This window comes from Saimiri boliviensis, chromosome 11 (genome assembly GCF_048565385.1).
Source record: "Saimiri boliviensis isolate mSaiBol1 chromosome 11, mSaiBol1.pri, whole genome shotgun sequence".
Taxonomy (NCBI): domain Eukaryota; kingdom Metazoa; phylum Chordata; class Mammalia; order Primates; family Cebidae; genus Saimiri; species Saimiri boliviensis.
In genome coordinates, this window is record NC_133459.1 from 1560886 (window position 1) to 1581341 (window position 20456).

Below are 20456 nucleotides of genomic sequence, written 5' to 3' on the forward strand. Positions count from 1 at the left end.
AAAAAAAAAAAAAAAAAAAAAAAAAAGCCACGTTGAGGAAACAAGGCAGAGCCCTCCTGCTCCGGCTGGGGTCACAGAGGCTGGGGGTTACCCGGAGGCACAGGGGTGCCTGGCTCATAGGCTGGGCAGCCCCTTGGGCAGGCAGGCCCTGCATGGGGGTGTGCAGGGGCTCCCAAGCTGGGCTGGCACCGGTGTGCTGGTCCCAGGTCTTTTCATCCAGGCCTCTGTGCACCCCCACCTCCTCCTAGGCGTCCTGCCTGGGCCAGGATCTGGCCTAACCTCTGCAGTGGGCAAGTCCCCCAGCATGGATGGACTCTCTGGCCTTGGGGCAGCCCTGTGGGCGTCAGGCCAGGCAGGTGCACTGCTGCCACCACCACCAGTGAGGGCAGGGCCAGGACGGGCAAGAGCTAGAGGGGCTGAGTGGGGGCAGCGGAGGCCACACAGGAGCAGGCTGGGAAGGCTTCCCTGGCAGAAAGCGGGGCCCCAGGAGAGGGCCAGCAGGGGTCCCGGGGGCTGGGCCTCTGCCCTGGAACCTAAGGGGAGGGGGAAGCTGGAGCCAGGTGGAGCCAGCCTCAAGACAGCCCAGCTGCCAGGACAGGGGACGCCTTGAAGGCTACTGCACAAGGGCTGGGCCTCAGGCCTTAGGCTCCACGTGGACTCCAAGAGCAGGTCATGGAGAGACACCACAGTGGGGGCCAGAAATGTCCACCAGGCACCTCTGGGCAGGCCAGGTCTCCATGGGGGACCCCCGAGGAGCCTTAGCCTCTGCGGGTTCCAGACTGCCAAGCAAAGCTGTCAGGGGTGCCACCCCCCGTCCTTGGCCTAGGATAGCCTGCACTTGGGAGTCTCAGTGAAGCTTCTCCATCTGGGGGCCCTAGCAGGGGTCTTGGAGGGGCAGGGTGGCAGCTCGGCCTCCTCGGGGCCTGCCCGGCTGCTCAGCACCGGGAACAGCTCCTGCACAGGAAGTCAAAGCTGGGCCACCCAGCCCCGCTCAGCACGGCCTCCACAAGTTCTTGCCCTCCCTACATGGCTGTGTGTAGCCTCAACCCCACACCTGGGCTGAGCAGGAAGCCTGGGGACTGGGAGGGATCCCCAGGCACCTAGTAGCTCCCAGAGGCCAGGCCCAGCGGGTCTCCCTGCTGCTCCCCCCAACTATGCCCACCCTGGCCACGGAACAGGGCCCCGGGGAGCCTGGGCCCAAGGCCACAGCAACAAAACCCAGGCACTCTGCACAGTTCCTCACTGGGTCTGCACCAGCGCCCGGCTGCCGAGAGCCCTTGAGGGCGATCGATGACAAGGGCTCCTTCCCGTGGCTCTCGAGTCAGGAGTGCGGCTGAGCACCCACACATCACGACGGTGCAGGGGGAGGGTGCCGGAGGGATGAGGCCGCCACGTCGGCTCTTCGCGTCAGGAGGGAGCGGTGAGACACGGGACCTGAGACCTGGGCTGCCAGGAAGGAGCCGTGAGACGCAGGACCTGGAGCCAGAGAGTCAGCGGGGCGGCCGGTGCTCCCTGCCCATGAGCTCTAGAAGCGGCTGCAGGAAGGGCCTCGCTCCGGGCTTCCCCATGGGAGGGTCAGGAGGGGCCCCTGCTCCAAAAGAAAACAGCATGGGTGGCTGCGGCCTCTTTTAAAAACTCTATTTGGTGCGTGCCCGTGGCGCTGCGTCCCGCCAGACATACCTGTATACATCTCTGTTTATATATATAGATATATATATATATAAAAGGTCTTTAGCAGTTAAATAGATTCCAATACGAACGTCCCCTAAGACAAAACGGCCTCGCCTCAAGGCCGCACGCACCCCTCAGGCTGGGGGTGCGTGCCAGGTCCCAGCAGTACAATATAAATATGTTGATTCGAACGCAGTCTCCCTGTGGCGGTAAAACACATTCCTGACAAGTGGCGAACGGAAGGGTCGCGCAGCTGTGGCGCCTCACTCGGCCGGGACCTCGTACTTGAAGATGACGCTGAAGAGCTGGCCGCCCAGCCGCTCAGCCAGCCACGCGTTCTTGACGACCGCCAGCTTGAGGCTCTCGCAGCGCAGGGCTGCGTGGTAGTTGGTGTGGACGGCACGGCCCATGCCCTCGATGACCACCAGGTCTGCGCCACGCTCCCGCACCAGTGCGGCCAGCCCCTTATCCAGGCGGCTTCCAGGAGGAAGGGGAGAGTGAGACTGGGTGAGGGGACCCCAAACCCCACTTTCCACAGAGTGCAGCGACCAGCGTGAAGGCTGAAGCCCCACCCTGCAACTCCCTGACGTGGGCGCCTCCAAACCCAGCCTCCGTCTGGTGCTGCCTCAGCCCGGAGCCCCCTCAGAGCAGCGGCTCCTGCACACTCTGCCCCAGATCCCCCACGAACTCTCGGGACTGATTCCTCGGCATTTTCATGCTGCCCCGTCCCCCCCGCTGGGGAGGGTAGGGCTGGGGCACAGGTGAAGCCCGCAGTGGAGAGTCCCACAGGGCAGAGCAGTCCAGCGGCCTGGCACTCAGAGCCTGCTCGTTTAAGGGGTGTAGTTTCCTCCTCTGCAGTCAGGATAGAGAGCACCACACGCCGTCAACTAAGGACCCCCAGAACCACAGAAGCAGGGCCTGCGTCTACGCAGTTGCCCCAGCTGAGTGGCCACAGGGACACCGGCCCCTCCTGCCTCAAGTCCCCCAACCCAGCCCAGGTGGAGCCACCTCAGCCCCTGAATCCATCCACCCTCCCAGGCCACCTTCGGGGATGGCATCTTCATCCCCTCCTGAGGTCGAAGCAGGCCTGGGGTCAGGAGAGGCAGTAGGGGCAGGGCCGACACTGGTGTCCCGACCGTGCCTGGGTGCACGGCACGGAGGGCATGGAGTTGCGGGGGAGCGGGGCGCAGGCTGCGGGGTTACCTGAGGTCGAGGCATGGGGAGCTCGAGCCCGTCTGCACCAGCAGCAGCCTCTCTTCCTGGAGCGCGGAGCTGCGGACACGAGGCAGTGAGCGCCTCCAGCGGGGGCCCCAGGAAGCTCCCCATTCAGTGACGATCCCCACGGCCCGCTCCGCCCAGCTGGTGCCCCTCCCTTCAAGGTCCCCCAGCACTGGCCGCCAGCACTCACTGCACGACAGGGTCCATGCCTGCGATGCGCTCGGCCACGATGAGGGACTCGCTGTGGGTCACGTCGTTCAGGGCGGGGCCGGAGTTGCACGCCAGGATGACCTGCGGGAGGGCCCGGGCTCTTTAGGACTCTGTGCCGGCCCAGCGTGGCCCCTGCGTACCGGCAGCCCTCGAGTGGCCGGGCAGGGTGAGGGTGCTGTACCCAGCGGGCCTGGCCAGCCATCTGCGACTAAGGCGCGGGGACCCTGCCTGACCTTGCTGCTCTGTGGCCTCTGAGGGAGCCGAGCCGAGGGGCCGAGCCTGCCCCTGGGAACCACCGGCCTCTGATCGGCATCGTGGCACAGCCCAGAGCCTCCCTGCTGTGAGCGCCCTCCAGGGGCCTGGCGTCAGCCCTGGGCTTCAGCACACGGACCCTCCCAGCACTGGAGGGCTCTGAGCTGCCTCCTGCACCTACCTGCTGGGTCCGAGGAGCCCGGCGGCCAGAGGCCCACAGCGGCGCCAAGCCCACCAAGAGCAGAGAAGCCCAGGGGAAGGGCCCCACCCCAGCACCTCGCCACTCACCTCCGTCCCTCTAAGGAGTAGCTCCCTGACAAAGGGGAAGACTCCCAAAATGATGTCTATTCCACTGTTATCTGCGAAAATTAAGGCACATTTATGAGGGGGCCCCTGTAAGACAAAACCAGGACGTTCAGTTGGGGACAGGTGCAGCCGAGCCGGTCAGACCCCGCCCGCTGCCCGCCGCCCGCTGAGCCAGTCAGACTCCGCCCACTGCCCGCCGCCCGCCGCCCGCTGAGCCAGTCAGACCCCGCCCCGCCGCCCGCTGCCCGCCGAGCTGCCCCACAGGGCCTGGGACCAGGGGCTTCCGGGCTCTGCAGATGCCAGGACAGGCTGGCCTGCAGGGGCAGTGTGTGTCTCTGCCAGCGGGCTTTGTGCTTAGCGCGGGTGACCTCAGAAGCGGCCATGCCAGGAGGGCAAGAGCGGACCAGAGGACACTAAGACCCTTGGCTCGAGGGACTGTGAGACTCTAACAGGCGGGGAGGGCCACGCGGGGCAGCCCACGTCCACTTCCCTCCAGTGACTGCCCCCCCGGGCCCCACACTGTCCGCAGGGGCAGAGGCGGGAGGCCCCCCAACGCACCTTCAATCTCTGAAGCCACCTGCTGTAGGAATCCACAAGCCAGGGTCTTTCTGAGAGAGAGAGGGACACAAGATTAGCCCGGTGCTCCAGGTCAGGGGTCAGGGGTCAGGGAGACGCATCTTCAGGTGTCTGTCTCTCCAGGAAGCAAGGTCTCCCCTCCCCCGAGCCCAAGTGACAGAGCCGTGAGCCGCAGGCATCCGTACCTTGCAACTTCCTCTTCGCCTCTTCAAACCCAAAGTGGGGGTCGGACTCAAGGACACTGCATGGAGAAGAAAAGAGAGCTGAGAAAACAAAATGACCCTCCGCCCATGTGCCAGCGCGGGGACCCCACGCGCTCCCAGGCAGAGCAGACGCGGCGTTCCTGACGCACGGCGATCAGCGGGGGCTCAGGGCTGCCAAGGAAAGGTGTTTCTCAAAGTGGACCCAGAGCCATGGGGCCAGGGAAGCGTGTCGGTGTGCTTGGTGCCCGGCACCCACGCAGGCGGGGTGAGGAGCCCCCAGCCACAAAGCCAAGCCCGCAGGTCAGGACCACCCCTCATGTGCTTCGGGAGGGGCCTGTGTCCCAGAGAGGCAGCCATGATGGGGGCGGCGCTCTGACGTCCACATGTGAAGACACGAGTGGGACCCAGGGAAGGCGGGGAACCCGGGCGTCTCTCCCCCAGCCACACATGCAAACGCAGGGGCCACGAGAGGTGGTGCGGCTGCCCGGGGAGGCCCAAGGCCTGGAAGCAGCTGCTTCAGGAGTGAAGGCAAATGGCTGTGGGAATGGGCCATTGCCAAGACTCCAAACCCAGGAGACGGCGCCACGTGCTGGAGAAAAGGGCCTGCCCCACAGGCCAGTCTCGGGAACGCCTCTGCAGAGCACCCTCCGAACACCACAGCAGGAAGCTCTTATTCCTACCACACGCAGGAAACACGAATTTGGATCGTGACAGCAGAAAATGTCAGCCCCTGCCAGGCGCGGTGGCTCACGCCTGGAATCCCAGGACTTTGGGAGGCCAAGGCGGGCAGATCACTTGAGGCCAGGAGTTCAAGACCAGCCTGGCCAACATGGTAAACTCCCATCTCTAATAACAATACAAAAACTAGCCAGGCGTGGTGGCGCACATCTGTAATCCCAGCTACTTGGGAGGCTGAGGCAGGAGAATCGCCTGAACACGGGAGGTGGAGGGTATAGTGAGCCGAGACAGCGCCACTGCACTCCAGCCTGGGCGACAGAGCAAGATTCTGCCTCAAAAAAAAAAGAAAGAAAACATCAGTCCCGAATTTCGAACCCACACTCCTAGGCCTCCAGGTGTGTGCTTAAGGCAGGCGCCTCCGGTGGGACAGACACGGGCACGGCCCCAGGGGCGGCTGCGTGTGCACTCCCTGGGCCCCAAAGCCCCGAGCCACCAAGTGCCACACGACCACCAAGGGACCCACTCCGCCTCCTCCAACGAGAGCCTGGGGCAGGACAGGGACCCACAGGCTGCAGAGCCCGCCCTGAGCCCACGGATACCTACTCAGACACAGCTTTGGCCCCCCAGTCGAAGACGTTCCCTGCCAGGAGGCCTTTCACCAGTGCCAGCTGCCGCTCCTCCCAGCCCAGGGCGTCCAGGGAGCGCACGACCCCGGGGAAGCAGCGCAGCGCCACGCCGTTCTCCCGCTGTTTGACCTGCGGAGGGCGCCAGACACCAGGCCTGAGTGGACACGCGGCCTCACCCGTGGGGCGAGCTGCCCCCTGCTCTCTGCCAGGCCCCTCCAGGTCCCCAGCAGAGCGCCATCCTGGACCAGCCCATTCCACATCAACCCCCTAAGAGCGTGGGCTCAGGCCCCAGCAGGATACCACCAGGCACAGCATCTGGGGCGCCCAGGAGCTGCAGCCAGCGCGCAGCTGCATGGGACTCTGAGGATAAAGCCCAGGACAGCTTCAGCCCCCCACGGGACACAGCAATGGCCACATGGCCCCACAGGTGCCCACAGCCCTAGCCTCCAAACCCCTGAAACCCAGACTTCCCCGGTCACGAGGCTGGTGCTTGAGGGGAGGTGAGGAGAGGAGGGTGTGGTGCTGGCCCCTCTGGAAGGGGTTGGGAGGGGCCCAGACTGCTGCCACCACTGCCTCCTAGCAGAAGGGGCCGAGGAGGGCTGTGGCCGCCAGACTTGGGGAAGCAAGACAGATACCTGGAAAGGCCTGGCTCAGAGGACTCCCACTGCCCCGCACGTTGTTGTGACAGGAGGCCTCCAGGCACTGTCCAACCTTCTAGGAGGGGGCAAGGGTGGCCCAGAGGTCCAGCCCCTGCCCATGAGGAGCAGGCAGTCCCCAACCACAGTCCCCCACCCTCACAGATGCTGGGAGGCCCTTAGGTCCCGCAGGGAGGTGGCCTCTCTCAGGTAAACACGCCCAAACAGCGCTCACACTCTCCTCTCCTCCCGTCACCCCTCTTCTCTCCCCTGTCATGGCGGTCCCTGTCCCTAATTGGCCCTAACATCCGTGGGGTCACCAGGGCAGCTCCCAACACAGTTACTCAGCAGATGTTGCCAACAGAGGCCCCTGCTAGTGTGGAGTCAGTGCCAGAGTCGGGCCACGACCACGCCTGTGCAGCCTCATAGACAGGACACCCTGAGCCAGCAGGACGGAGACAGAGACAGGACAGAGATGTGACAGGACATGTGGCACTAGCAGGACAGGACGGGACATCTGGAGCCAGGGTGGGGATGGGACGGGAGGCACAGCGGGACAGGCACAGGGGCGCGAGGCAGGCCTGGGCACACTGCACTTACTTTGGAGTAGGGGTCGGGGAAGCTGAACTCGTTCAGACAGTGCTCCCTGGTGTCCAGCAGGCTGCGCACAGTCAGGGTCCCGTAGGCACTAGGGACAGATGTGGCAGAAGGTGCTGAGCAGGGCAGGCTTGGCTGGTGGCCGATCACCTGCCCGTCTGCACATCCTCAGTGGTGCCACAGACAGCCTCGGGGTGGTGGGAGCCCTCTGAGCCAGGCCTTTCTGGCAGTGCCAACGCCGCCTGAGGTGCGGCCCGAAGGGACTGTGCCATTGGGCCCACTGCCACCCCCGAGCCAGCCCAGGTCAGAACGCCAATACCACGGCACGTTCTTCGAGGTGCAGGGGCCCTCTCAGCAGGAGAGGCGGTCACGCAGCAGGACGCCTGACACTTACAAGGGCTGCTGTCTCAGGGTCTGCAACTTGTTCCAGTACTTCTGCCGGAACTTCTCTGCCCTCTCGGCTGCATCCACGGAATCCGGCTGGCTCGCCACTGCACGCTTCACTACCTGGCAGCAACGGGAGGAGGGGTCAGCCAAGCGCTGGCCCTGCTGTTCGGGAAGTCCCCACACATGACAGCAGGAGGCCTGGGGGAGGGTGGGGGCCAGCTGCAGGAGCCTACCCAGGGCAGTGTGGGCCAGCTGTGGGGGGCTCAGGGCAGGGTGGGGGACAGCTGTGGGGGGCTCAGGGCAGGGTGGGGGACAGCTGTGGGGGGCTCAGGGCAGGGTGGGGGACAGCTGTGGGGGGCTCAGGGCAGGGTGGCGGCTGGCTGTGCGTGGCTGCCCAGGGCAGGGTGGGGGCTGGCTCTGGGGGGCTCAGGGTAGGGTGGGGGCCGGCTGTAGGAGGCTCAGGGTAGGGTGGCGGCCGGCTGTGGGGGACTGCCCAGGGCAGGGTGGGGGCCGGCTGTGGGGGGCTGCCCGGGGCAGGACAGGGGCTGGCCATGGGGGGTTGTCCAAGCTGTGGTCAAGGCAGCTCCTCCTGGAACAGGAAAGGCTGAGGGTGACAGTTCACAGTCCCCTGGGGCCTCCCTTTGCCATCTGTCCCTCCCAGATGCTCTGGGAGGCAGCAGCAAGAATGACCCCGGCCCCTCCGTACTCAGGAAACCCCAGGTTGAGACCCATGTCCTCCCTGTGCCAGGGACAGGAAGTTCTGGACGCTCAGAGCTCACTCTGGGTCCTTGGCAGGGCTGCGACTCCTCCCTCAGGACACGCCGCAGCAGGATCTGGCCTCTCCGAGGGTTTCATGAAGGGGGCATGCTGCTACCAGGGCTCCCTGGCCCGAGCTGAAGCAGCCAAGCCCACCGGAGCTGAGCTCCCAAGGGGCAGCGTGGCCCAGGGCCTGGCATGTGCCACCCAGGCCCACCCCAGCTTTGGAGAAGGTGGGCAGCAGGAGCCAGGGTCGCCTTACCAGGAGCTCATGCGGGCTGGAGGGGGACCCGCCCCACCCTCAGAGTCAGGGTCCCCCAATCCTCCCTGCGCCTCAGTCACAGCTCAGAAGAGCAGAAGAGTCTACTAAACTGCCGGCTTTTTGAAGAAATGTGATAGCGGCAAAAGCAGCCGCTGTCCCTAGAAGTCATCTCGTCCTAACTGACCCACCAAGTGACGAGGAGCGGGGTCGCCGCTCTCACACTCAAACGCAGGTCAGGGGACTTCTGGCATACTCTGGCCTGTGCCCCTTCACCACGCCGGTTTGGCCCCGGGGGCCTGGGAAGGTTAACGTCAGCCGTGGCCGCGGAGCTGTCTGCAGACGGCGGCCAGAGCGCTCACCCCATCCAGGGCCTCCTCGAAGCAGGTGAGCCAGTATTTTCGGGCCAGAGCGTCGTCCGTGAGGTCCACCGTGTCGGGCACATAGGACGGCGGGTCCAGGAGGAGTGGCAGGTTGACCAGCGGCCTCTCCAGCCGGTCCATTTCCAGCAAGTCAAACTGGGAAGACAGGCAGCGGCAGGGTGGAAACGTCACCACGGTTCAGAAAGACCTAAGCCACGCTCAGAAGCTTCCACTCTCTAAGGAGGAAGGGGAGGTGCCGCCTTCTTCCACCACGTCTTGGCCACAGATTAAGACCTCCGCCTGGCCCCCACCGCGGGCACCGCCCTCGCTGCCCGGTGGTCTGAGCCAGATGCTTTGACTTACCCCTTGGTTTGACCTTGGGGTTGGGTCTGCTCCCACCACATAGCCTCCTGCCCCCATCACCCTCCCTGCAGCCACCCCTCCTCCACTCCTACAGTTAGCCCTCCCCCATCACCTCCCCTCTGCAGCCCACCTCCCCATCGTCCCTCCCCAGCCACCTCTATGTAACCCCTATCGCCTCCCTCTGCAGTTACCCCTCCCCCACCATCCCCACAGTAACCCCCTTCCCATCACACCTCCCTGCAGCCACCCTTCCCCGACACCCCTGCAGGTACCTCTCCCCATCACCCCTGCAGCCACCCCTCCCCCATCACCCCAGCGGCCACTCCCTCCCCATCACCCCTGCGGCCACCCCTCCCCCATCACCCCAGCGGCCACTCCCTCCCCATCACCCCTGCGGCCACTCCCTCCCCATCACCCCTGCGGCCACCCCTCCCCCATTACTCCTGCAGCCACCCCCCTCTCCCATCACCCCTGCAGCCACCCCTCCCCGTCACCCCTGCAGCCACCCCTCCCCGTCACCCCTGCAGCCATGCTGTTCCCACCTCTGGTCCTCCAGGTGGCTGTGTCTGCACACTGAGCTCTGGTGTGTTGTCCTCACTAAATGCTGGGCGGGCAGCCCGTACCCCCCACATGCACCCCTCCTTTCTCCACGGCTGCCCCGACTCCAAGCACGTTCTGTTTGCAAAGGGTTACGGCGAGGCTGGGCCCCTATGCGCCCAGCACACTCTGGGGCCACCTGCACCCAGCACAGGGGCGCTCAAGGGCCCCACTGGCTCTTTCCACCTTACGCTGGGAGGAGCCGAACAGAGCCGAGCCGACGCACACACCAGTACTTGGCCCTCTGCACGCTGACCCTGCAGCCGCTGCTCTGGGGCCAGAGGGGCTGTGGGGGGGGAACTGTGCAGGTGGCCACCTCCTGCCACCTTCCAGTGGCTTCCTCACAGGTCCCACGCAGGGCCTTAGCCCTTCTCCACTGGGACACCACGAGGCAACTCCTGGGGCTGGAGAAGCAGCCATCAGGTGAGCAGGCAATTCCGGGCAAGGAGCTCTGTGGTGAGGACGACGCCTTCCAGGATGGAAAAACCAGGGACGTCCCACAGCCAGCGCAGAAGCTGGCAGGGCCCCGCGTTAACTACTGCTAGCTGAGTGGGGACCGCCCGGTGCTGCCCTGCCAGGTCCCAGGCGCCTTCTGCCCTTACAAATGGGGTGCGAATCTTCGCTTTGCCTTTTTTGGACGATATAAACCCTAAGAAATGACTCCATCCCTCCGTATGCCAGTCTGATCCTCAGTAAGGTGGGGCCCTCCTGCCTGGCAGGGCTGTGCTGCTGGTGGGGGCGCCAAACAGGTAAAAGTGCTGAACTGGGCCCCCGAGGCAGGCTCACCACAACCTCCGCCTCCTGGGTTCAAGCAGTTCTCCTGCCTCAGCCTCCTGAGCAGCTGGGACTACAGGTACGTGCCACCATGCCCAGTTAATTTTTGTATTTTTAATAAAGACGGGGTTACGGTCTAGGACATTTGGCAAATCAGAAACTGAGGCTGGAAGACAGGGAATCCCTCTGCCCAACGCCCCAGCAGAAGCTGAGAGCCTGGGGTTCTGCCAGGCCCCGGGACCCTGCCCCCACTCCCCTGCCAAGTGCTGGCCGTGGGAAACACAGAGCGGGCTGCGGCCAGTGCGGCACATCTGGCGGAGCCACTGCCCGGGGTGAACAGCAGGACCCACACGCAAGAGAGGCGCCCTCCTGAGAAGCCAGAACCCAAGCAGGCTGGGTCCTGAAAACACGGACGCAGACTTGTAAGGGACCCTGCATCCACAAATGAAAAGCAACTTCCCATCCACGATCCAGGGGCCTGTCCTGAGGGGTCCAACTAGCTCTGTGCGTGACCTCGGGTGACTGCTCCCAGCTACAGAAGGAATGCCCCCCCAGGGGCACGGTTGAGGGCCCAGATAGCTTGTGTCTCCTAGCCTACCAGTACTACCCAGCTCAGGCCAGGCAAACCCACCGGGGATCTGAGGAATGAGCCCAGGCACTCCGAGAGAGCAGACTCTCACCACTGGACCGTCAGCCAGAGTGCGCGGGCCTGGGGCAGAGGTCCGGGGGTGCTCCTGTGACTCTGGGCTTCAACCCCAAAGTGCACAGGCGCCGGCGCCCCTGAGGCCCCTGGCACCCCTGAGGAGGCCCCCGGCACCCCTGAACTTTAGCAGCCTCTCTGGAAGACGGCCAGACTACTGGTTTTAAAGTTCCTGCTGGAGGTTTCCCAAATACGAAAGGCCCCAAGGAGGGGGAGGAAAGCAGGCGGTAGTGTCGTTCTACCCCACCACGCCCCAGGACCACGGGCAGAGGCGCCTTTCAGCAGAGACAGCCACGAGGGGCTTCTCCTGGGAACAAGGGAGGCGAGTCCGTCCCAGGCCACTCCCTCGGGGCCCGGGGCGCCCGGAGCCTGCTACTTACGGTGCCACTCCGCGCCCGCTGCGCGGGGCCCAGCTCAGGCGACGTGCTCATCAGCCCGGAGCTGCCTGCGTAGTTCTCGCCCCAGCTGTACTGGTTAGGATCTGGAAAGCAGAAGGCCAGGCCGCCTGTGTTAACCTTGCCCTTGATTCAAAAGCAGGAGTGGAGGAAGAAGGGCATGAAATCGCCTATTAACTAAACCGTTACAACGTTAGAAACGGCCGCTGTGGTCACCTTCTGAGGACTCACACTGCCCACCCCACCTCCGCCTGGGCCGCCCAGGCCGTGTCCCCAAGCCCCGCGCCGCTACTCACTGTCCTGCTCAGCTCCTTTCAGGAACGCTCCGATGGCTCCCAGGTAGCCTTCGTGCCTCAGAAACAGCGCCTGCACTTCCCCCTGCCGCGGCCAGAGCACACGGGCTGCTGTTGGCCCACACAGCACCCAGGACCTCTGCAACCCTGTTCAACACGCGCGGGGCTCGCGCTGGGCAGCCCAGGCCCCCTGAAGAGGCGTCCACGGCGCACCTGCCAGTGGAAGCGCACCTGACGCCACAGGACAGGCTGCTGTTTAAAGAACGCTAAGGGTGTGGGACGCGATGGCTCACGCCTGTAATCCCAGCACTTTGGGAGGCCAAGTCGGGTGGATCACGAGGTCAAGAGATCATTCTGGTCAACATGGTGAAACCCCATCTCTATTAAAAATACAAAAATTAGCTGGGTGTGGTGGCGCGTGCCTGTAATCCCAGCTGCTCAGGAGGCTGAGGCAGGAGAATTGCTTGAACCCAGGAGGCGGAGGTTGTGGTGAGTCGAGATCGCGCCATTGCACTCCAGCCTGGGTAACAAGAACGAAACTCCGTCTCAAAAAAAAAAAAAAAAAAAAACGCTAAGGGTGAGAGAGCTTCTGCCCGTCTAACAAGTCTCTGCCTCAGGCGCGTGGGCGGGCACGTCTCTCTCGAGAATGCTCTCTCGAGAATGCTCGTCACTGTTGATGCGCTCAGGCTCAGGTGGCCGTAGTGCCTCAAAACCCAGGCTTCCCAGAATCGGCCAGAAGGGAGGGGCGCTAGGCTTCTCAGCCACTCGCCTCAGGGCCTCCCTGGGCCTCCTGCAGCGTCTGATCAGCACGGCTCCCATTGTGAAACCCCGGGGTCTGTGCTGGAGGCCAGGGAGGCGCAGTGGCCTTTACCTTGGAGAAGAAGTTGATGCTGTAGGTGATGGTGCGCATGGTCACGGGGTGGCCCCGGATGAAGAAGCCCCCGAAGTACACGCGGTCCAGGCTGTGCAGCCGCGCGTGGAGGCAGGCCAGCTGTCCGATGTCGTTGCTGATCATGTGCAGCAGGCTCTTGGCCATATCTTCTTTGGAGAACTCTGAGGAGAAGGAAAGCAAAGGGTGCTCGACTCCCAGCATGGCACCCAGGTGGCCTCTGGGCCTCAGAAACAGCGCCTGCACTGCCCCCTGCGCGATGTGAGAGTGGGCAGGGGTGGGGTGGGGGAGGGAGAGCTGAGTGGGAGAAGCGGAGCCAGCGCGAGGGAGGCTGCGTGTGATGCCTGAATCATTCCTGGACTGGTTAGACTTTGTTTTCAAGGAGGGTAAAAACACCAAACTGCTTTTCCTCACTCGTAGGAACCGTTCTTTCTTCTAAAACCAAGACAGTGGTTATTCCCTGACGTTCTGAGCACGAGGCTGACTCTCCAGGGAGCAGGTGTGGGAAAGTGATGGCAGGGGAAGCTCCGCCTCCACGAGACCCCAAGTGTGCCCGTCGCCCTGCCCGCTGGCGGCAGTGGCTGGGCGGGTACCTCGGTCGGCAGTGGCTGACTTCCCGAAGCTGCTGGCGATGAGGTTCCCGCTCAGCCCGAGCGTCTGGTGGGCGCCGCCGTAGACGTCTTGCACCAGCATGTCCACATTGCTGTGCTGGCCCCTCGAAGCCAGGTGCAGCAGCTCATCAAACTTCTGTGGGACACAGTGAGGGGCGGGGAGGGCCCGGACGCTAAGGCCGCAGGAAGAGGCACGGGTGGGTAGGGGGCGAATGGGCCCTCAACACGCAGAACCAGAGGCAGGAGAAAAGCGGAACCAGAGGGCCACCCAGCCAGGAGAGGCTCTGACCGCTGGGACACCCGTGCTTCAGGGCGGTGCCATGGAGGCCCGAGACCCAGGGACGCACGTGGAAGGGAGGCTGGGAAGCAGCTTTTGCACCCCCCCAGCAGGCAGCCCTGGAGGAACAGGACGTGGACATTCCCACAGACCCCCGAGTACTTGTGGCGGCTGCTGCGTACCTTGGTTTTGGTGAGCAAAGCCCCGAGCCCCCAGAACGTGCCGCCTCCGATGGAGCTGCCGCCAACCCACTCGAACCTGTCCTCTGTCTCCACCTGCGGCAAAGCCAGGGCGGGCGCGTCACAGCCGGTCCTCAGCCAGGCAGGTTCCCTCATGTGCTGTGCTCAGGGGCATCCCACTCCCACCCTGAGGACCACCAGAGGCAGGATGCTCTTGGAGGCCAAGCCTGGGGTGCTGATGCCCCTCCGACAGTGGCTCCAGGCTCACGGCCTCGCCCCCATTGCCCGGCCCTGGCTCCTGCACATGGCAAGCACTTCACAATCTGTGGCTGAACCATCCACTCATACCCTTCATAAAGCCGGGTCTCACCTTCACGATAGAGACTCCAGAGCCGATATTGACGAGAAGATAGGGGAAGATGTGGGGGTGGTTGGTCTGGAACCGGAACTCAGGGTCGGCATCCTTCTGATACACGAAGGCCTCGTGGGGGATGTTCTTGAGCACGAAGTTGCAGCCCTTAATCAGGCAGGTCATCACGTCCTCCTTGTCGACTCTGAAAGGGAAGTGCCGACCCCCTCAAGAGTCCAGGCCACAGAAGGGAGCGACCACAGGAGCCTGCCCGGTCCACAGGGGTGGCTGGGCCTCACATACCATCTAACACACGAGCGCCAGGGACATGGCTCCGGGACGCCCAGGGACTCAGGGGCAGCCGCACACTCCCTCCCGGCCCTCGGGGTCCCCACTCACTTCAGCCGCAGCTTCTCTTCGATGAGGTCCTTGAACTTGTAGGCCCCGCCCCCGGTGGCCTGGATCACCTTGGTCTCTGTGTTGACCAGGTGGTCTTTGATGAAGTCCAGGCAGGCTTCAATGTAGGTATTCTCAAACTTAATGAAGTGCAGCCGAGCTGTGATCTCTTCTTGAACCGAAATCTCATAGGGCGGCTCATGATCACGTTCTGTGTCCTAGAAAGCAGAGCAGGGGAGGCCTCGTGGGTGTGGGCACCGCGCCGGGCTGAGCCGTGCGCACCCTGCCCTGGCGGTGCTGGCCGTTCGTGCCAACCTTCAACCAGGGGGGGCTCTGAGGCAGAATTCTGGGCAAGAGGGAGGAGCCCAGGATGGAGACCTCAGGGCCACCCGGCGGGAGCAGAAGCCTTCCCCAGGCGGAGCAGGCACAGGCTCTGCAAAGGGCCTTGGAGGGACGTGGTGGATGGCAGGGGAGGCTGTCTGTGCTAGAAACTCCCAGGACCCTGAAGCCGAGGTCGGCGGGGGCGGCGGCGGCGGCGGGGTGACTGAGTAACAAGTGCGGGGCCCACAGAGAAGCAGCCCCGCCCCCGGCCTCGGGCGCGCCCAGCCTGTCCCCTGGCGGCCACGGCACAGGCTCACCTTTCCTGAGTGGTCGAAAGAGCGCACTTTGGCCACTTTGTGCTGCACGGTGGAGTAGTAGGCCAGCTTGGTGAGCGACCCGCCTGCAAGGGGAGACACAGCAGGCAGGACTCAGGGCGGGGACGGAGGGGGCCCGCGTGTCCATCCCCCACGGGCTCCCGGTGCCCTGGAGCTAAGATCTCTGGATGAGGGGTCGGGCTCTACTCCAACTTAAAAACCCGTGGGCACAGAAGAGAGGAAGGAGAACGAACGATCAAATCCACACTTTTCTCTTCCAGATTCTGTTCCTCCTCAGGTCCCTGACCAAACTGAGCTCACAAGGTCCCACTTCCTCACAGCGCTGAGTCCTGCCGAAGAAAGAGCTGCCTGGTTTTGGGTGGCCTTGGCTCTTCTCACTGGTTTAAGACAATTCTCCTTCCAGCGATCTTGCTAATGACCCGAAGCTGTTTTCATTTTCAGACGCAAACCGGCCTGAGCAGCCCCCTCCCCGAGCGGCAAACAGGACCGCTGGTACAGTGGCACCACGCAAGGCTCCCTCCTCTCCCGAGGCTCTGGGCAGAAGACGCAACCCCAGCCCCAAAAGCAGCCAGAGGAAGTCAGAGGCCACCAAAATCTCCTTCCCCGCAGGCCAAGCTCCCTTTGATGAAGACCTGTGGCTTCTAGGATGCTGCCTGTGATGGAAGGTTGAGTAAGCGTCAGGAAATGGAAGGACCCTTCACACCTGAACCACGTTTCAGGGAAATGGCCTGAAAAGACCTTGCTTCAAGGACAAACTCTTCTCAGTTTGAAAAAAAAGGGCATTTTTTTTTTTTTTTTTTTTTTTTTTTTGAGATGGAGTCTCACTCTGTCACCCAGTCTGGTGTGCAGTGGCGCGATCTTGGCTCACTACAACCTCCGCCTCCCGGGGTCAAGCACTTCCTGCCTCAGCCTCCTGAGTAGCTGGGATGACAGGTATGTGCCATGCTGGTTGATTTTTGTGTTTTTAGTAGAGACGGGGTTTCACCATGTTGGTCACACTGGTCTCAAACTCCTGACCTTGTGATCCGCCTGCCTCGGCCTCCCAAAGTGCTGGTATTACAGGTGTGAGCCAACGTGTCTGGCCCCCAAAAGAGGCCATTTTTGAGGCTACAGTTTTACTCATAGCTTTGGAGGTCCATGAACGATGAACAGAAAAAGAAACAAAAGGCCTGGTACTGCAGAGTCCCGAACACGGCGCGCTTCTCCCGGGGCCTGACGAAAAGAGCCAGAACCCGGCACGGCGAGTGAGGACGCTGAAACTATTTTCCAGTGATTGTTTTTCGACAAACTCCTACCAGGATGTCTGCGAACAAACAGTCAATCAGTACGTGGGCTTGGAAACACGAAGGAACAGCCAGCGCTGTTCACGGAACAAAAACCACCGTGTCCAGCCGCACGGCACTGCCTGCCCGCCTGGGGCGGGCTCCCTGAGCCCGTGTGCAGTCTAGTGGACGCGTAGCAGGCTCCATCGGATCCCCTGGCCCGTGGCTTGAAGCCTCCTTATCCCTCGTCCTGCCCCCACTCCCGGCCCAGCCGCATGAGTCTCACGCAAACTGTTGTCAGCTCACCTCGGTAAATAAACCGTTCTCTAAAACCACAGATGATGCCAGAGGATGAAGACCTATTTTAAGACACTCATGAGAAGTCACTATAAACAAACTCGCAGGTCACAGAAATCCCATTTCAGGACCTGTGTTCTTTGTGTTAAGCACACCCAAAACAGGACGCACTGGGGTTGAGACAGCGGTAAGGGGTGAGCTGGTTTTTGCAAGACATGCAGCCTCCCTCCCAGAGACAGCACTGAGAAGCCCAGCAAGGCCAGCGTTCCACCCTCTGAACCCCCACACCCAGGAGGGAACAGAATGGAGCCTGAGCGCCAGGCGCTCTGTTAGAGCGGAGCAGGGAGGTCTCACAGAGCAGAGGGGGCCTGTGGGTGGGAAGCCTCCTGGGCTGAACTCAGGGACCCCCTGGAATCACAGCAGACCACACGTGGCAAGGCAGTGACAAGGCTTGCCCCGGTGGCTCTCCAGGCTGCCCACACTCCACCTTGGGCCAGCAGCATCGCCTGGCTGGTGGGTGGGGGGGGTGACCCGACGTTGGCTCACCTCTGCTCTTCATGCTTGAGCCGAAGCCCTTCTCGTTCTCCCTGTCCCACAGGCCCCGTGCCCTCTGCCAGCCTCTCTGCTCCTGTCTTTCCTCTTTGGGCACCAGTGGAGAGCAGGACAGTCAGCAGACACCACTGCCCTGTGGCTCGTTCCTGTCCCACACGGCCCTGAGGAACCTGCCCCACAGCCCGCAGAAACCTACAATCAGATCAAAGCTGCGGGTAGGTTTTGATAAGCACAATGTCCCTGCCGCTTTCAAAGAGGCGAATCTGCTCAGCAGACGTCAGAGTACCATCAAGAGGAAAGCAGCTTGCCAAGAACGCAGGGCAGGTGAGCTTTCCTGGATCTGGAGACGTGGGTAAGGAAGAGGAAGCAGGAGAAGCCCGTTTTAAACAATACTGTTGACAAGCACTTTGGCTTTGAGGGCTCCTGGGCTGAAGACACCCCACCCTGAGCCGTGACCTCCCTCGGCTCGGTCAGTATCAACAAACGAAAGGTCTCCTCTCATACCAGTCAACACGTCCTCATAAGAACCGGACGGGCACAAAGGACCCAGACGCAGGGGGAAACTTTCAAAAGAAGGAAATAAACACCAGCACTAAACCTGTCCCTCAGTCCTTCTACCAAGAAGCCCCTGGGCTCAGCCTGGAGAAGAGACTGCTGCTCCAGGGCCCGCCAGGGCTGCGACGGCCGTTCCTGCACAGCCCCAGCTCTGCGGCTTCGGGGGCCTCTCCCGGCCACACAGAACATCCACGCTTAGTCCTGTTCTCCTGGCCATTCCCAAGTGACTTAGGCAGGTCAACTGCAACTGCATTTCAGAAACATTTCGACCTGACTTGTTCCCAGTAACAGAGTCCCTCAGTGTTAGGGCAGCAGAACCTTTCAGAGCATAGGCTGTCCCGGGCCTGAAGGTCGCAGAAGGCTGCGGAGCCTCTGGTGAGGCCTGCGGGAGATGCCCTGGGCGGGGCCTGCAAGTTCAGCACCCGAAGCCCGATAGCCACTCAGTCTCAAGTCCCAGCAGGGGTCCCCGAAGATGCCATTCAAACAAACCCTAAGAAGCACCGTCTCTCATAAGCTCACTGCAAGGCGGGAGCCAGGACTCACACCTGCTTCCATTCTCATCGGCCTCCACTTCCCAAGACACCCTTCCCTGGCTGGACACCTCAGAGAGATGGTGACGCTAGCGACCCCGAGGGTACCACAGCAGCAAACACGTGGGATGCGCCAGGAGCACATGGCTTAGAGGAAGTGGGCTGGGCCTGAACGCCGACCTTCCCAGGGAGGTGGGAGGCAGTCAGCAGCAGACCCGTTCATTACAGTATTTACTGGGGACCTAAGACAGGTCCGGCACCCTTTCTGGGGCTGGGCTACAAGACAACAGACACACCCCGGCCCTCGGGGAATTCACACACAAGCAGACTGAGCCTACAGCTGAACCGAGTGCCAAGAGGGAGAGGTATGCGAAGCCGCAGTGGCTATTCAAGGCTGGTTTCTCCTGGTGAAGCTGCCCCCGGGAAGCCCTCATGCCTGAAACATGGGTAGAGTAGGAGAGCAGGGGTTGGCTGGTTCAGGTCTTTCTAGATTCTGCCACTTTCCAGCCGGATGACCCTGGGCAAAGTAGTTCACCTTTCCGGGCCTTAGTATCCTTATCTGCGAAATGGGGGTAACTCGCGTTCCTGCTCTAGGGGTGGCTGGGAGGTGTCCGGGAGTCAGGAACTTGGGAAGGTCTAGAACAGGGCCTGGAACGCCGTCATTACTGAGAGCATGAGGGTCTGCAGCGGACCCTGGAGAGGCCAGGGCAGAAGTGCAGGCCGCCTTGAAGACCACGGAAGGCACGAGCGGCTTTTAAGCCACAAGCACGAGTTCCCAAGTCCCATGGCCGCCTGCACTCACGCCTGGTGTCCACTCTCCAGAGAGCGGGGCCTGTGCACGGACTGTCCGGCTCGCGGGCCACAACTGGCCAGGCCTTGGGAACGCGCGGCCTTTTCGGGGCCACTCTCTGCCAAGGGCTTCCCGTCCGGCTCCTCGTCCTCTCCATCAGAACTGAGGACCCTAAATCTCAGGCGGGCCAGTGGCCAAGCGGCGAGACCTGGACGCCCAGCTGCTGATGCGGCCGAAGACATAACCCTCCACGTTCTTCAGGGCCCGGCTGGCCAGCGACCCTCCCACCTCGCGGCGGGTAACGCTGGACCCTGGCCCCCCAACCTCCCAGGACGGCCGCGCGAACTACCAGGCCCGGCATGCCCCGCTCTGGTCCGCGCGGCGCCTGCCGGGAGCTGTAGTCCGGCCCTCACCTCGAACCCGCGCACCGGCGCCTCCGCGGACTACAAGGCCCGTGAGGCTGTGCGCGGGGCCCACGGACTACAAGGCCCGTGGGGCTGTGCGTCAGGCCCGCGCCCCCGCCCTTCGTCCTTCCCGCCGCCCCCGCTCGCTGGCCGGCCGCCGGCGCCCCGCCCGCTCCCGCGGCCCGCGCCCGGCACCGGGCCTGCGGCTACCTATGTCGATGGCGAAGCGCTTGGCGTTCTCCAGGTTGCGGAAGATCTCGTCGGGAGGCAGCGTGATGCTCTTGTCCAGGCTGTCCCCGCTGCTCCCGCTGCCGCTTGCTCCACTCTCCGCCATTTTGAAAGTGCCCGGCCAGCTCATCAGCCATGGAGATATATGCGCATATATTTGACTGCTAAACGCCCCCCTCGCATATATTATGCTAATGAGCACCGGCCCCGCCCCAGCGGCCTCCGCGGTCTCGGCCGCTGCGGGAGCGACTAGGGCCAGTACTGAGCGCGGGTCCGAGAGGCCCGGGGCTGCGGGCGGTCATCCTTCACAGATTGCGCGTCAGCACAGACCATCTGGACTGATGCTCTTTTACCGCGCTGTCCACAGGCTTAACTCAAGTGCTCTGAGCCCTGTTGAGAGAGGCCGCCCACCTGCTTCTCAGGGGGCACGTGGGTCTGCAGACCGTCAGAGACCCCTGCACTTTCAGCGAGTGCCTGCTGTCAGCGTGGCCCTGCATGCCAGGGCGAATGTGATGTGTTCTTTGCTGGGGTGACTCCATCCTGGCTTCCCGGGGGCGGGGGAGACTTTCAATGTTAAAAGTCCCATGCATACCAAGGGGAGTGGGGAACCCTGCCCTGCCTGG

At 63.0% G+C, this 20456-nt stretch overlaps 1 protein-coding gene across 1 annotated transcript; it reads right to left on the bottom strand.

The window, feature by feature from the left end:
• Positions 1–1623: 1623 nt before the first annotated feature.
• On the bottom strand, positions 1624–19971 carry PANK4 (pantothenate kinase 4 (inactive)). The gene is made up of 19 exons (XM_039474038.2): positions 19816–19971; positions 15198–15280; positions 14563–14777; positions 14185–14368; positions 13818–13910; positions 13341–13494; positions 12730–12911; positions 11862–11943; positions 11551–11651; positions 8737–8892; positions 7367–7479; positions 6976–7063; positions 5718–5869; positions 4419–4474; positions 4216–4265; positions 3640–3744; positions 3080–3180; positions 2875–2943; positions 1624–2148 (listed from the first exon to the last, which is right to left on the bottom strand). Exons 1-19 carry the CDS (start codon positions 19961–19963, stop codon positions 1935–1937), a joined length of 2346 nt encoding a protein of 781 aa, XP_039329972.2. The 5' UTR covers positions 19964–19971; the 3' UTR covers positions 1624–1934.
• Between the last annotated feature and the right edge of the window lie 485 nt (positions 19972–20456).

Bases quoted from the DNA above. Each gene is read 5' to 3' on its own strand.
- PANK4 (XM_039474038.2), bottom strand. From the start codon at position 19,963: ATGAGCTGGCCGGGCACTTTCAAAATGGCGGAGAGTGGAGCAAGCGGC. The intron at 4,266-4,418 runs GTACGGATGCCT...TCTCTCTCTCAG, and splicing joins GGCGAAGAGGAAGTTGCAAG to AAAGACCCTGGCTTGTGGAT. The intron at 2,944-3,079 runs GTGAGTGCTGGC...TCGTGTCCGCAG, and splicing joins GGCATGGACCCTGTCGTGCA to CTCCGCGCTCCAGGAAGAGA.